The sequence below is a fragment of the Bufo gargarizans genome, chromosome 2, assembly GCF_014858855.1.
Source record: "Bufo gargarizans isolate SCDJY-AF-19 chromosome 2, ASM1485885v1, whole genome shotgun sequence".
In the NCBI taxonomy this organism is placed as follows: domain Eukaryota; kingdom Metazoa; phylum Chordata; class Amphibia; order Anura; family Bufonidae; genus Bufo; species Bufo gargarizans.
The window spans coordinates 562,375,594-562,390,936 of NC_058081.1; the positions used below are offsets into that span (position 1 = coordinate 562,375,594).

A 15,343-nucleotide genomic window follows, 5' to 3' on the forward strand; every position below is an offset into this window, starting at 1 on the left:
GCACCCCTTTCCCATGCCAAATTCTTGATCTAATCCCTTCCCTCCAGCCAGAGGACTAACTTGAACATTCTGGGCCCCAGTGAAAAATCTATGACAGAGCCCTCTCAGCATGCACTTTCTATAACACCAGTCCGTTTTTCATGGATCCGTTGTTCCGTTTTTGAGTTCCGTTGTGTTTACGTTTACTTTCCGTTTTTCTGTTCCGTTTTTCCGTATGCCATGTACAGTATACAGTAATTACATAGAAAAAATTGGGCTGGCCATAACATTTTCAATAGATGGTTCAGAAAAAACGGAACGGAAACGGAAGACATACGGATGCATTTCCGTATGTGTTTTAGTTTTTTTGCGGACCCATTGACTTGAATGGAGCCACGGAACATGATTTGCGGGCAATAATAGAAATGTTCTATCTTTCAACGGAACGGAAAAATGGAAATACGGAAACGGAATGCATACAGAGTACATTTCTTTTTTTTTTGCGGAACCATTGAAATGAATGGTTCCGTATACAGACCGTATACAGAACACAAAAAAACTGGCTGTACACTCGCAAAAAAAACGTTCGTGTGAACTAGGCCTTACATTGTGCCAAAATTAGATTTTCTGTACCTAGTCTACCTAGTCTAAATTTATACCACCTATTAGTTGGGTTACTTTTTGCCAAAATTTTGCACCAAAATGTTGGTGCACATTATGACAATGTAAGCCATGCTCAGTTTTGGACTGGGGTTCCTTGGACTCATCAGAGGAGATTATTCTCAGGGCCCATATCCCTGTATTATCAGTAAACTCAAATAGATTTTAGATATAAAAAATTAGAACCAAGTGGCACATAATTAGTGCCAAATGGGATTTTTCTCTTGGACCTTTGGGGCCCAGTATGGTTGGACCCACCAGAGGATCCTCTGGTACTCTGGTGGGCCATTCCAACCCTAGCCATGCCCTTACCTCACTAAGCCACACCTTCTTGTCAAGTGAAAAATATCTAAAACCCATAATAATTGTGGTGCTGTGCATGTATAGCAGTTTTTTTTGGTGCAAGTTGTGTCAGAATTCAGGTGCATTTTGATTAATCTCCCAAATTGTATCATGCTTAGAGCAGGACCTGAGGGGGTAGAGGCATTTGAATCTTTTTGCCATGCTCTGCATAAAACTGTTTTGTAGGTTGTGGTCTTCCAACAAAGAGACAGGTTCAATGTTGGGTAAACTTTTTCTGCTGAGTGGTTAGAAGACATATTTCACATGTGTTGCTGACAGTGTGTCTTTATGTGGTTTCTAGACTAGTCCATTTATTTTAGGTGTGCTGTTTACATAGGGTGCACATAAGCTCCCAGCACCGTGTGCTGCCATTGTTTCTAGGACAATGCTCTTACTGTTACTTTCCCTTTGCAGTGATGTTGGCTTACGGTATATCCATTCAGAACCGTCATGTCCTAGACTTCCGAGAATAAACAGGCCACATTTTATGCCGGTATGAACTTTATTACACTGTAGCATACAGATCCAATGAGTAACAAAGCTCTAGTGACAATGAACTGCCTCTCTGTCCTGTGAATGCCGGCAGTCCAGGAAGTCACTCCAATTCCCATGGTGTGCACTGCAGGCCGCAAATGTATTCCACAAAAGGAAGCAAAATGCAACAGTGATCAGCCAAAAATATCACAACAACAGCCAAGACTTGGGATCGTACAATGGCACAAGTCCTATATCCTAAGCCAGCCATAATAATATACCTTTAAATCCTAAACCACATGTAGGTCCCCTGTTGAACTGTCTATTAACATATCACCTCCCCCTTCATATGTAAATTCACAGTATGTCAATTGGGAAATCATAATATCACTTCCAATGGCTCCTTACACATGTGACTGTTCGAAACACCGAACCTTCTCTCTAGAGTGGGCCATAAGGCTTGATTGAAGCTGGTAAATCACGTTAGGTGCACCATTCACAATCTTTGGTGCATAGGGTAAATGTTAAATAAGGATTTTTTATCAAAAAGTATGATCATATTAGGCGTATTTCTGGTGCAGATTGTGCCGCATAGGTTATTTGCGCATGAACAGTCTCTGCTTTAGAAGCTTAATTTGAGCTTCTTTGCTGATATGTGGGGCAGTGGTGCAGCACCCTGATTGTCAGGGTTGGGCGAGATGTCTGACCTTGTCAACCAACAGGCAGGTGGGTGCTTCTTTGCCTGTGGGGACAGCCACTCTTCGCCTGTCGGGATGCCAAACTTCAACAAGAAATTTCATTAGTTACAGATTACTTCATAACGAATCACACTCCATTGTAAGGAGCAGGCGCAATGATGGGGAACGACAATCGCACCCCCACCCATCATATAACCCCCTCAGATGCCTCTTTCAACGCTGATCGTGGCATCTGAGCGTCACATTTTTCAATCAAGTTTGCCGCGACGGCCTTTTCGCAATCAAATGGATGAGGCGAGAATTTTTACCGCCATTTCGGGAAATATTGATTCTTTACCACGAAATGCCAGGAAATTTGGTTTTGTAGCTAATCAAATTTTTCCGGAAATTCAGATCGAATTCCACTTCCTTAACTTCGATTTTCTCAAAACTATTCACAGCTGCAGAACTCTGGCTAATGAGACCAGGTGATTCATAAGAATCAATTTGCTCATCCCTAATCCAGAGGAAGATTATAGCATAACACTGCTGGGGAATGTTGACTACATCAATGTCTAGAGCCAAGTACGGTAAAGTCATCAGATAATAGAGCAGTACATTTATAATTGAGGGTGCTTATGTGACCTAAGAAATTGTTGTCTGCGTTATATCAGCCAAATGTTTTAAAAATGAAATTTGCAAATGCATTAAAATAAGTTAAGTATACAGTAACCGTATAAATGGGTACATTTGGATATAGTGCATAGAATTTAAATGGGCAAGCTGGAAAATATAGAAATATAATAATAAAATATCAATACTTTGTCCGTGCTCACAAAGACAATACAATGACCTGCGAGACAGATCAGGGCTGGATGTAGGTAGAAACATACCAGCCAACTTTTTGAATGGTCAAATAGGGACATTTTTCGGCTCATTGTATAAAAGATGCAATCACTGCAGGTCCTGGCTGCAGCCATTTCCTGCCAAGAGTGTAGCAAGAAGAGGGGTGAAGAGGGTGAAGAGGGGATCTGACACCATCAGAAATACAGCACCCTGGGAATTAGAGAGGTGGGTGTAAGTACTAAAAAAAAATTCTACTGCAGGTAGAGCCACTTGGGACAGCTATTTTCTTGCTCTGTAATACTCCTTTAAATGTCAGTGCAAAAATCATCTTATTATAGACATTTTAAGGTCCAAATTGCATGAAATAATGAAAATAATATCTAAATGTTGAGGTCTAATATTATACAGGTGGGAACCAGTCAGATAGTTTTTGGAGCAGTTTAGTAAGTTTATTAATGCACATTTATTTACCAGGTCGAAATGAAGGTCATTTAAGGAGCAAGGAGGGACAGAGGGACTTGGGTGAAAAAGAGACTGTCCCTCCAAAGGACGGACACTTGGGAGGCACGAATAGAAACCTGGGTGGAAACCCCAATTCCATTTTGAAAATGAAAATGTGGAAATGAAGAGTAATAGGTCTTAAAACGCATCATACAGCGCTCTTACATCACTTTTTTTCCATAAGATGAACAAATGACAGCTTTATACAGTGCTCAAATACCAGTGCTAAACACATTTTAGGTGATCTGCCAGGTTAAAATTGCAAACTCATAGTTGGGAAAAGGTATAATCCATGGAGGTACCCAGACTTGTCTCTTTTACCCAGGCTATAATCTGGCCCTCAGGAAATGTTCTTAAGGGGCATCTGTCAGCAGATTTCTACCTATAAAGCTGGCTGACCGGTTACATGTGCGCTTGGCAGCTGAAGGCATCTGTGTTGGTCCCATGTTCCTATGTGTCCTCAATGATAAATATATGCAAATGATAAATATATGCAAATGAGCCTCTAGGAGCAATGGGGGTGTTGCTGTTACTCTTAGAGGCTCTGCTCTCTCTGGAACTGCTGCACCATCTCCACTTTGAATAACAGGGCCAAGTGTGATGACGTTTACACTGCCTGGTCCTGTCAATCAAAGTGCAGAGGGCGTGGCAGTTGCAGAGAGAGCAGAGCCTCTAGGTGTAACGGCAACGCCCCCATTGCTCCTAGAGGCTCATTTGCATATGTTAAAACATAATTTTGCTCAGCCATGCGGACACATATGAACCTGGGACCAATACAGATGCCTTCAGCGTGTAACATGTAACAGGTCAGCCAGTTTCACAGGTACAAATCTGCTGACAGATGCCCAGAGTTGTCTGTGCCCTGTGCTGCTCCTCCCATTCCCTTGTGCATATATGAAACTGTATAACTACTCTTGATTTGGTGAATAGCTGCACACTTGGCACTTGCAGCTTTAACTCTTAATGCTTTCAACATATTTGACAATTTCAGTCCAATTACTTTCCAGATAAAGCAAATAACAAATACATCAAAAAGCCCAGAAACAACTGTGCCATAACAAAACATGCAGGGTGTCGGAGACGCTGTTCTTTATTTTCTTTGTGGTTTCATTGTAGAAGGTCAGTAGAAAACTCATCCAAACCCTGCTATGAGAATAGAAACAAAGACCAGATTACTGGCGGCATATTTATTTAGAGCACTAGAAACAAATTGCTGGCACAAAGTTAGTGAATTAGTTAAACCTTTTCGGCAGAATATGTTGACAAACCTGCAGGAGCATACACAGATCTCATAGGGCCCATAGCTAAACTTAGTATGGGCCCCACCTGCCTCTCCCATTTTCCCAGTATGCATGCAACAATCAAAGTGCAACGCTCCAGATTTCTGACAAATTAGCATTTTTTTTTATTAAACGGAAAAAATATTGGCTAAGAAAAAAACTAATAAAAAAGTCACCCTCGACCTCACCCACTTTATACCACTTCTATGCTAGTAATATAAGAATAGGTGCTTTATAAATATGGCGTTCATTCTGAGCACCATATTTCTACATGTATTTGAACCAAAAAAGATATACATTGATAAATATCTGGCTTGCCATCTATTACAAAGCTGGTGGGCTACAGTCACCACTAGGGGGAGCTCATTGCATAGAAATGTATACAATTACCATTTACTATAATAGTAGAGCATTGTGCCCCTTTGACTTTGATCAGTGTGTGTGGTGTATGGCCCTATAAAAAGTATATAGGGTCTGTACAATAAGGAGAACTGAGCAGAGTCGATGAAAGCTGAATGGACAGAACACTTGCCTGAGTTCTTCTCCCATTCATTTCAGAGATCCCCTCAAGACTGTGGCCCCCACCTATCAAAACTTCTGACCTGTCACTGAGACAGGTCAGAACCCAGAAGGTTAATAAAATGATATTTATATATATGGGTTCAAAATTCTGTTCTGATAAATTTCTTAATATATTTTCACAGAAGAAAGAACTTTTTTTTACTGATGCAGAGCTGTAAATCCCCTGCATACTGGAAGGCAACAGTCTAACTACCAGCAGCCACCACTAGGGGGAGCGTAGGAGCTTCCTCTATACTCATACATTGAACTCAATAATAACGCTGTGGGGGAGATTTATAAAAACTGTTTAAAATAACTTCATTTGTTGCCCATAGCAACCAATCACAGTGCAGGTTTAGAATCTCAAGAGCACTTTAAGAAATGAAAGCTGTGACTGGTTGCTGTGGGCAATGCAGGCTTTCTTTTAGAGAATTTTCATGAATTGATACCTCTGATGAAATAACTCTAATAAATGAGGTCAGCAAGTGACTTTCTTGGATTTCCCCTTTAAGCACTGACTAATGCCATAGTTTACATCACACTTCTAGACCCTCCCCAGGTCACTGTATAAGAAGACGTATAGACTAGTTAGCAGAAAGCCCCTGAACTATGAAGTCCCAGCTTCTATACCACAATATATATTTCAGAGCCCAGTATGAAAGCGCTTCTGCGTTCTCCAGCCAGCTGACTTGAGGTGGTGGGTTAGTTACAAGGCGTGTTAATCCATGTTGGCCACAAGATCATACATTAGTCTTGAAAAGTAGTCATTAAACACATTTGCACAAAATACTTACTTTTACTTTTTTATCCAAGTAACTGGAGGCATCTTTATTGGGGAACTATAAAACATAAAATGGTGAACAGCTGTTAGCCATAAACTTGGGATTTTTTTAAACTAATTTATTTCTCATCCTGGGCCAGAAGCGGGAACTTGTATTTGTTCAGAGAACATCTTGTGTCTGACTTGTGCTTTTAATGGCTTCACTGCAGACTTAGGAACATAAATGTCGGGGTAATGCCCTGCCAGGACCTTCCACCTTAATGACAGTCCAGCAGGCTGTTTCAGCAGGGGGCCCTCTGGGGCCATTGGCTAGAATGGGAAGCGGCATGGATCCGGCCGCAACTTGGCATTTATAATAGGATTGGGCCGCGCAGAAACTGTTGTGCAATCTTTGTCTGGCCCAATCCTGGGGAATGTAGCCAGATACCTGCTGGATCCCATTATAGTCTACGGGGTTCGGCAGCCATATTGCAGTATCTGGCTAGTCTGGAACCAGAGACCTCCCATAGACTGCTCTCTGCTGGAACAGCCTGCCGGATTGCTCTGCCGCCTGTGTGAAAGAAGTCTTTGTCTGTGCACATTCCTACTGGTTAGAGATGAGAGAACTTGTGTTTTGAAGATCGGTGTACAAGTTTAGGGTTCTTCTTAGATAACCTGAACTGTGTACGCCGAATGTGAAAACACAAGTTCGATCCCTACTGCTGGTGTCTCTATCTCTGTAAGTGTCTCTCTGTACTCAACAGAAAGTGGATGTGGCATGACATGAGAAAGAGGGATTAGTGATTGTGCGAATGTAATTGTTGCATACCAATCTGAAAAATTCCACCCTTGTCAGGTTTTTGAGTGCATGGCTGTTCCAGAGCCATATCACAAGGAATAGGTGTCTGCTCTGCTCATTTTAATGAATATGGACTGTAGTGACAAGATAAAGTCACTAGATGGTGCTGTTGCACAACAAATGAAGATACTGCACTGCTCTATGGAGAAAGCAGAGCATGGGAATTAGCCAAACCCTCTTTGACGTCACTGTTGATATCAAGATATAAAAGGACTGGAACATCCATCTTAGGAAATTTTGGATACAAGCCCACATGATGTGCACTCACCCCCGTGATGAACACTAAAAAGTCCAGCTACAAATGGCTGTTGTAGCAGGTAAATAGTGCAAGCTTTTGCTTCAGCCAATGAGAGAGTTCATCCTGTATGAAAGTGGAGCAAATATGCCATGAGCTGTGCAGGGGTGTGCCATAGATGGGGCTGCAGGTGTGCAGTGAAGGTGTGATATCTGCAGAGAGCTACAGAGGATGGAGACACCCTGCTGGTTGTTACAGCAGCATGGTGGACATTATAAAGTGGTACTGAGCTGTGTAGCTGTGAATCCAGCACTGGGTTGAGATAGAAAACATACTAGAGCTGGCAGCAGAATCTGTGTGTCTCTGTCTCTCACACTACAGCCACTTCCTCTGCCTTCCCTCTCTATAGAAATCTATGGATAGCAGCTGTGACCCAATCTCTCAGTGAGCTAATAATCTGCCTTCATTTCTGATTCTCTGAAAAAAGATTTTAGCAGTGTCTTAAAGAGGACTTGTCACCGCAAAATGCAATGCAATCTGTTATAGAGCAGAAGGAGCTGAGCAGATTGATATATCGTTTTTTGAAGAAAGATTCAGTAAAACTTGTTATCTATACATTTATATCTTTGCTTTTCCGCTTCTTGTGAATACCCCTCAGGAGGGGATGGGAGGGGTTATCAGTGACTGACAGCTCTTTCTTATGCACACTTTTATACAAAATGCCATAAATCACTGATAACCTCTCCCTCCAGTGCCGATAGCTGTTCATAGGAGGTGGAAAAAGCAGCTACATAAATGTATAAATTACTGGTTTGACTGAATCTTATTCCATAAAACTATACAGTTGCAAGAAAAAGTATGTGAACCCTTTGAAATAATATGGATTTCTGCAAAAATTGGTCATAAAATGTGATCTGATCTTCATCTAAGTCACAACAATAGACAATTACAGTCTGCTTAAACTAATAACACACAAAGAATTAAATGTTAACATGTTTTTATTATACACACAATGTAAACATTCACAGTGCAGGTGGAAAAAGTTTGTGAACCCCTAGACTAATGACATCTCCAAGAGCTAATTGGAGTGAGATGTCAGCCAACTGGAGTCCAATCAATGAGATGAGATTTGAGGTGTTGGTTACAGCTGCCCTGTAAAAAAACACTAAACAAGAATGGATTTCATGGGAGGATACCACAGAGGAAGCCACTGCTGTCCAAAAAAACATTGCTGCACGTTTACAGTTTGCACAAGAGCACCTGGATGTTCCACAGCAGTACTGGCAACATATTCTGTGGACAGATGAAAGCAAAGTTGAGTTGTTTGGAAGAAACAGACAACACTATGTGTGGAGAAAAAGAGGCACAGCACACCAACATCAAAACCTCATCCCAACTGTGAAGTATGGTGGTGGGGGCATCATGGTTCTGGGCTGCTTTGCTGCGTCACGGGCCTGGACGGATTGCTATCATCGAAGGAAAAATGAATTCCCAAGTTTATCAAGACATTTTGCAGGAGAACTTAAGGCCTCTGTCCACCAGCTAAAGCTCAACAGAAGATGGGTGTTGCAACAGGACAACGACCCAAAGCATGGAAGTAAATCAATTACAGAATGGCTTAAACAGAAGAAAATATGCCTTCTGGAGTGGCCCAGTCAGAGTCCTGACCTCAACCCGATTGAGATGTTGTGGCATGACCTCAAGAAAGCGATTCACACCAGACATCCCAAGAATATTGCTGAACTGAAACAGTTCTGTAAAGAGGAATGGTCAAGAATAGGGATGAGCGAACTCGAACTGTATAGTTCGGGTTCGTACCGAATTTTGGGGTGTCCGTGACACGGACCCGAACCCGGACATTTTCGTAAAAGTCCGGGTTCGGGTTCGGTGTTCGTCGCTTTCTTCGCGCTTTTGTGACGCTTTCTTGGCGCTTTTTGAAAGGCTGCAAAGCAGCCAATCAACAAGCGTCATACTACTTGCCCCAAGAGGCCATCACAGCCATGCCTACTATTGGCATGGCTGTGATTGGCCAGAGCACCATGTGACCCAGCCTCTATTTAAGCTGGAGTCACATAGCGCCGCCCGTCACTCTGCTCTGATTAGCGTAGGGAGAGGTTGCGGCTGCGACAGTAGGGCGAGATTAGGCAGATTAACTCCTCCAAAGGACTTGATTAACTGATCGATCTGCAGCTGTGGATCATTGAGCTGCTGATCCTCAATTGCTCACTGTTTTTAGGCTGCACAGACCGTTTGTCAGTCTCATTTTTCTGGGGTGATCGGCGGCCATTTTGTGTCTTGTGGTGCGCCAGCACAAGCTGCGACCAAGTGCATTTAACCCTCAATGGTGTGGTTGTTTTTTGGCTAAAGCCTACATCAGGGTGAAGCTGTCACACCAAGTGCATTTATCCAGCAATAGTCTGTTCATTTTTTGGCCATATACAAAATCAGGGGCAAGCTGCGCCTGTCACCAAGTGCATTTAACCCTCAATGGTGTGGTTGTTTTTTGGCTAAAGCCTACATCAGGGTGAAGCTGTGACACCAAGTGCATTTAACCAGCAATAGTCTGTTCATTTTTTGGCCATATACAAAATCAGGGGCAAGCTGCGCCTGTCACCAAGTGCATTTAACCCTCAATGGTGTGGTTGTTTTTTGGCTAAAGCCTACATCAGGGTGAAGCTGTCACACCAAGTGCATTTAACCAGCAATAGTCTGTTCATTTTTTGGCCATATACAAAATCAGGGGCAAGCTGCGCCTGTCACCAAGTGCATTTAACCCTCAATGGTGTGGTTGTTTTTTGGCTAAAGCCTACATCAGGGTGAAGCTGTCACACCAAGTGCATTTAACCAGCAATAGTCTGTTTATTTTTTGGCCATATCCCAGTCTAATTCTGTCACTAAATCCATACCGGTCACCCAGCGCCTAAATACTAGGCCTCAAATTTATATCCAGCTAAATCTGTCCCTAGTGCTGTAGCTGGGCGAGTTATTTAGTGTCCGTTCAAGCACATTTCTTGTTCTGGGTTGAAATACAATTCCCAATTTAGCAATTTCATAATTTAGTGGTTCCTGCTATATCAGAGCTATTTGAAATCTATCCCAAAAAGGGTATATAATATTGAAGGTGCACATTGGGTCATTCAGAATAACTTCACACACACCCGCTACTGTGTATTTCCAAGTCTAATTCTGTCACTAAACCCATACCTGTCACCCAGCGCCTAAATACTAGGCCTCAAATTTAAATCCCTCTAAATCTCTCGTTACCCACCGCTGTACTGTTGTTGCTGGGCAAGATATTTAGTGTCCGTCAAAGCACATTTTTTGTTCTGGGTTGAAGTACAATTCCCAATTTAGCAATTTCATAATTTAGTGGTTTCTGCTATATCAGAGCTATTTGAAATCTATCCCTAAAAGGGTATATAATATTGAAGGTGCACATAGGGTCATTCAGAATAACTTCACACACACGCTTCTGTGCATTTCCAAGTCTAATTCTGTCACTAAATCCATACCGGTGACCCAGCGCCTAAATACTAGGCCTCAAATTTAAATCCCTCTAAATCTCTCGTTACCCACCGCTGTACTGTTGTTGCTGGGCAAGATATTTAGTGTCCGTCAAAGCACATTTTTTGTTCTGGGTTGAAGTACAATTCCCAATTTAGCAATTTCATAATTTAGTGGTTTCTGCTATATCAGAGCTATTTGAAATCTATCCCTAAAAGGGTATATAATATTGAAGGTGCACATAGGGTCATTCAGAATAACTTCACACACACGCTTCTGTGCATTTCCAAGTCTAATTCTGTCACTAAATCCATACCGGTGACCCAGCGCCTAAATACTAGGCCTCAAATTTAAATCCCTCTAAATCTCTCGTTACCCACCGCTGTACTGTTGTTGCTGGGCAAGATATTTAGTGTCCGTCAAAGCACATTTTTTGTTCTGGGTTGAAGTACAATTCCCAATTTAGCAATTTCATAATTTAGTGGTTTCTGCTATATCAGAGCTATTTGAAATCTATCCCTAAAAGGGTATATAATATTGAAGGTGCACATAGGGTCATTCAGAATAACTTCACACACACGCTTCTGTGCATTTCCAAGTCTAATTCTGTCACTAAATCCATACCGGTGACCCAGCGCCTAAATACTAGGCCTCAAATTTAAATCCCTCTAAATCTCTCGTTACCCACCGCTGTACTGTTGTTGCTGGGCAAGATATTTAGTGTCCGTCAAAGCACATTTTTTGTTCTGGGTTGAAGTACAATTCCCAATTTAGCAATTTCATAATTTAGTGGTTTCTGCTATATCAGAGCTATTTGAAATCTATCCCTAAAAGGGTATATAATATTGAAGGTGCACATAGGGTCATTCAGAATAACTTCACACACACGCTTCTGTGCATTTCCAAGTCTAATTCTGTCACTAAATCCATACCGGTGACCCAGCGCCTAAATACTAGGCCTCAAATTTAAATCCCTCTAAATCTCTCGTTACCCACCGCTGTACTGTTGTTGCTGGGCAAGATATTTAGTGTCCGTCAAAGCACATTTTTTGTTCTGGGTTGAAGTACAATTCCCAATTTAGCAATTTCATAATTTAGTGGTTTCTGCTATATCAGAGCTATTTGAAATCTATCCCTAAAAGGGTATATAATATTGAAGGTGCACATAGGGTCATTCAGAATAACTTCACACACACGCTTCTGTGCATTTCCAAGTCTAATTCTGTCACTAAATCCATACCGGTGACCCAGCGCCTAAATACTAGGCCTCAAATTTAAATCCCTCTAAATCTCTCGTTACCCACCGCTGTACTGTTGTTGCTGGGCAAGATATTTAGTGTCCGTCAAAGCACATTTTTTGTTCTGGGTTGAAGTACAATTCCCAATTTAGCAATTTCATAATTTAGTGGTTTCTGCTATATCAGAGCTATTTGAAATCTATCCCTAAAAGGGTATATAATATTGAAGGTGCACATAGGGTCATTCAGAATAACTTCACACACACGCTTCTGTGCATTTCCAAGTCTAATTCTGTCACTAAATCCATACCGGTGACCCAGCGCCTAAAAACTAGGCCTCAAATTTAAATCCCTCTAAATCTCTCGTTACCCACCGCTGTACTGTTGTTGCTGGGCAAGATATTTAGTGTCCGTCAAAGCACATTTTTTGTTCTGGGTTGAAGTACAATTCCCAATTTAGCAATTTCATAATTTAGTGGTTTCTGCTATATCAGAGCTATTTGAAATCTATCCCTAAAAGGGTATATAATATTGAAGGTGCACATAGGGTCATTCAGAATAACTTCACACACACGCTTCTGTGCATTTCCAAGTCTAATTCTGTCACTAAATCCATACCGGTGACCCAGCGCCTAAATACTAGGCCTCAAATTTAAATCCCTCTAAATCTCTCGTTACCCACCGCTGTACTGTTGTTGCTGGGCAAGATATTTAGTGTCCGTCAAAGCACATTTTTTGTTCTGGGTTGAAGTACAATTCCCAATTTAGCAATTTCATAATTTAGTGGTTTCTGCTATATCAGAGCTATTTGAAATCTATCCCTAAAAGGGTATATAATATTGAAGGTGCACATAGGGTCATTCAGAATAACTTCACACACACGCTTCTGTGCATTTCCAAGTCTAATTCTGTCACTAAATCCATACCGGTGACCCAGCGCCTAAATACTAGGCCTCAAATTTAAATCCCTCTAAATCTCTCGTTACCCACCGCTGTACTGTTGTTGCTGGGCAAGATATTTAGTGTCCGTCAAAGCACATTTTTTGTTCTGGGTTGAAGTACAATTCCCAATTTAGCAATTTCATAATTTAGTGGTTTCTGCTATATCAGAGCTATTTGAAATCTATCCCTAAAAGGGTATATAATATTGAAGGTGCACATAGGGTCATTCAGAATAACTTCACACACACGCTTCTGTGCATTTCCAAGTCTAATTCTGTCACTAAATCCATACCGGTGACCCAGCGCCTAAATACTAGGCCTCAAATTTAAATCCCTCTAAATCTCTCGTTACCCACCGCTGTACTGTTGTTGCTGGGCAAGATATTTAGTGTCCGTCAAAGCACATTTTTTGTTCTGGGTTGAAGTACAATTCCCAATTTAGCAATTTCATAATTTAGTGGTTTCTGCTATATCAGAGCTATTTGAAATCTATCCCTAAAAGGGTATATAATATTGAAGGTGCACATTGGGTCATTCAGAATAACTTCACACACACCCGCTACTGTGTATTTCCAAGTCTAATTCTGTCACTAAACCCATACCTGTCACCCAGCGCCTAAATACTAGGCCTCAAATTTAAATCCCTCTAAATCTCTCGTTACCGCTGTCCTGTTGTAGCTGGGAAAGTTATTTAGTGCCCGTCAAAGCACATTTTTTGTTCTGGGTTGAAGTACAATTCCCAATTTAGCAATTTCATAATTTAGTGGTTCCTGCTATATCAGAGCTATTTGAAATCTATCCCAAAAAGGGTATATAATATTCAAGGTGCACATTGGGTCATTCAGAATAACTTCACACACACGCTTCTGTGCATTTCCAAGTCTAATTCTGTCACTAAATCCATACCGGTCACCCAGCGCCTAAATACTAGGCCTCAAATTTATATCCCGCTGAATTTGAATACAATACATTGGGCCAAATAATATATTTGTTGTTGTGGTGAACCATAACAATGAGAAAAACATCTAGTAAGGGACGCGGACGTGGACATGGTCGTGGTGGTGTTAGTGGACCCTCTGGTGCTGGGAGAGGACGTGGCCGTTCTGCCACATCCACACGTCCTAGTGTACCAACTACCTCAGGTCCCAGTAGCCGCCAGAATTTACAGCGATATATGGTGGGGCCCAATGCCGTTCTAAGGATGGTAAGGCCTGAGCAGGTACAGGCATTAGTCAATTGGGTGGCCGACAGTGGATCCAGCACGTTCACATTATCTCCCACCCAGTCTTCTGCAGAAAGCGCACAGATGGCGCCTGAAAACCAACCCCATCAGTCTGTCACATCACCCCCATGCATACCAGGGAAACTGTCTCAGCCTCAAGTTATGCAGCAGTCTCTTATGCTGTTTGAAGACTCCGCTGGCAGGGTTTCCCAAGGGCATCCACCTAGCCCTTCCCCAGCGGTGAAAGACATAGAATGCACTGACGCACAACCACTTATGTTTCCTGATGATGAGGACATGGGAATACCACCTCAGCATGTCTCTGATGATGACGAAACACAGGTGCCAACTGCTGCGTCTTTCTGCAGTGTGCAGACTGAACAGGAGGTCAGGGATCAAGACTGGGTGGAAGACGATGCAGGGGACGATGAGGTCCTAGACCCCACATGGAATGAAGGTCGTGCCACTGACTTTCACAGTTCGGAGGAAGAGGCAGTGGTGAGACCGAGCCAACAGCGTAGCAAAAGAGGGAGCAGTGGGCAAAAGCAGAACACCCGCCGCCAAGAGACTCCGCCTGCTACTGACCGCCGCCATCTGGGACCGAGCACCCCAAAGGCAGCTTCAAGGAGTTCCCTGGCATGGCACTTCTTCAAACAATGTGCTGACGACAAGACCCGAGTGGTTTGCACGCTGTGCCATCAGAGCCTGAAGCGAGGCATTAACGTTCTGAACCTGAGCACAACCTGCATGACCAGGCACCTGCATGCAAAGCATGAACTGCAGTGGAGTAAACACCTTAAAACCAAGGAAGTCACTCAGGCTCCCCCTGCTACCTCTTCTGCTGCTGCCGCCTCGGCCTATTCTGCTGCTGCCGCCTCGGCCTCTTCCTCCGCCTCTGGAGGAACGTTGGCACCTGCCGCCCAGCAAACAGGGGATGTACCACCAACACCACCACCACCACCTCCGTCACCAAGCGTCTCAACCATGTCACACGCCAGCGTTCAGCTCTCCATCTCACAAACATTTGATAGAAAGCGTAAATTCCCACCTAGCCACCCTCGATCCCTGGCCCTGAATGCCAGCATTTCTAAACTACTGGCCTATGAAATGCTGTCATTTAGGCTGGTGGACACAGACAGCTTCAAACAGCTCATGTCGCTTGCTGTCCCACAGTATGTTGTTCCCAGCCGGCACTACTTCTCCAAGAGAGCCGTGCCTTCCCTGCACAACCAAGTATCCGATAAAATCAAGTGTGCACTGCGC

General features: G+C 42.7%; 1 protein-coding gene across 4 annotated transcripts in view; it reads right to left on the reverse strand.

Annotated features, from left to right (window-relative positions):
• Positions 1 to 4,201: 4,201 nt before the first annotated feature.
• Positions 4,202 to 15,343, reverse strand: part of MYBPC2 (myosin binding protein C2) — a 168,675-nt gene continuing 157,533 nt past the window's right edge. For 3 of the 4 annotated variants that reach the window (XM_044281645.1, XM_044281643.1, XM_044281646.1), the window contains 2 exons: positions 6,115 to 6,159; positions 4,202 to 4,625 (listed from right to left, as the gene is read on the reverse strand). In XM_044281645.1, coding sequence (XP_044137580.1) covers positions 6,149 to 6,159 — 11 coding nt within the window. In that variant the 3' untranslated portion in view covers positions 4,202 to 4,625; positions 6,115 to 6,148. The remainder of the gene's footprint in view (positions 4,626 to 6,114; positions 6,160 to 15,343) is intronic. The other variant, XM_044281644.1, reaches the window with a different exon arrangement.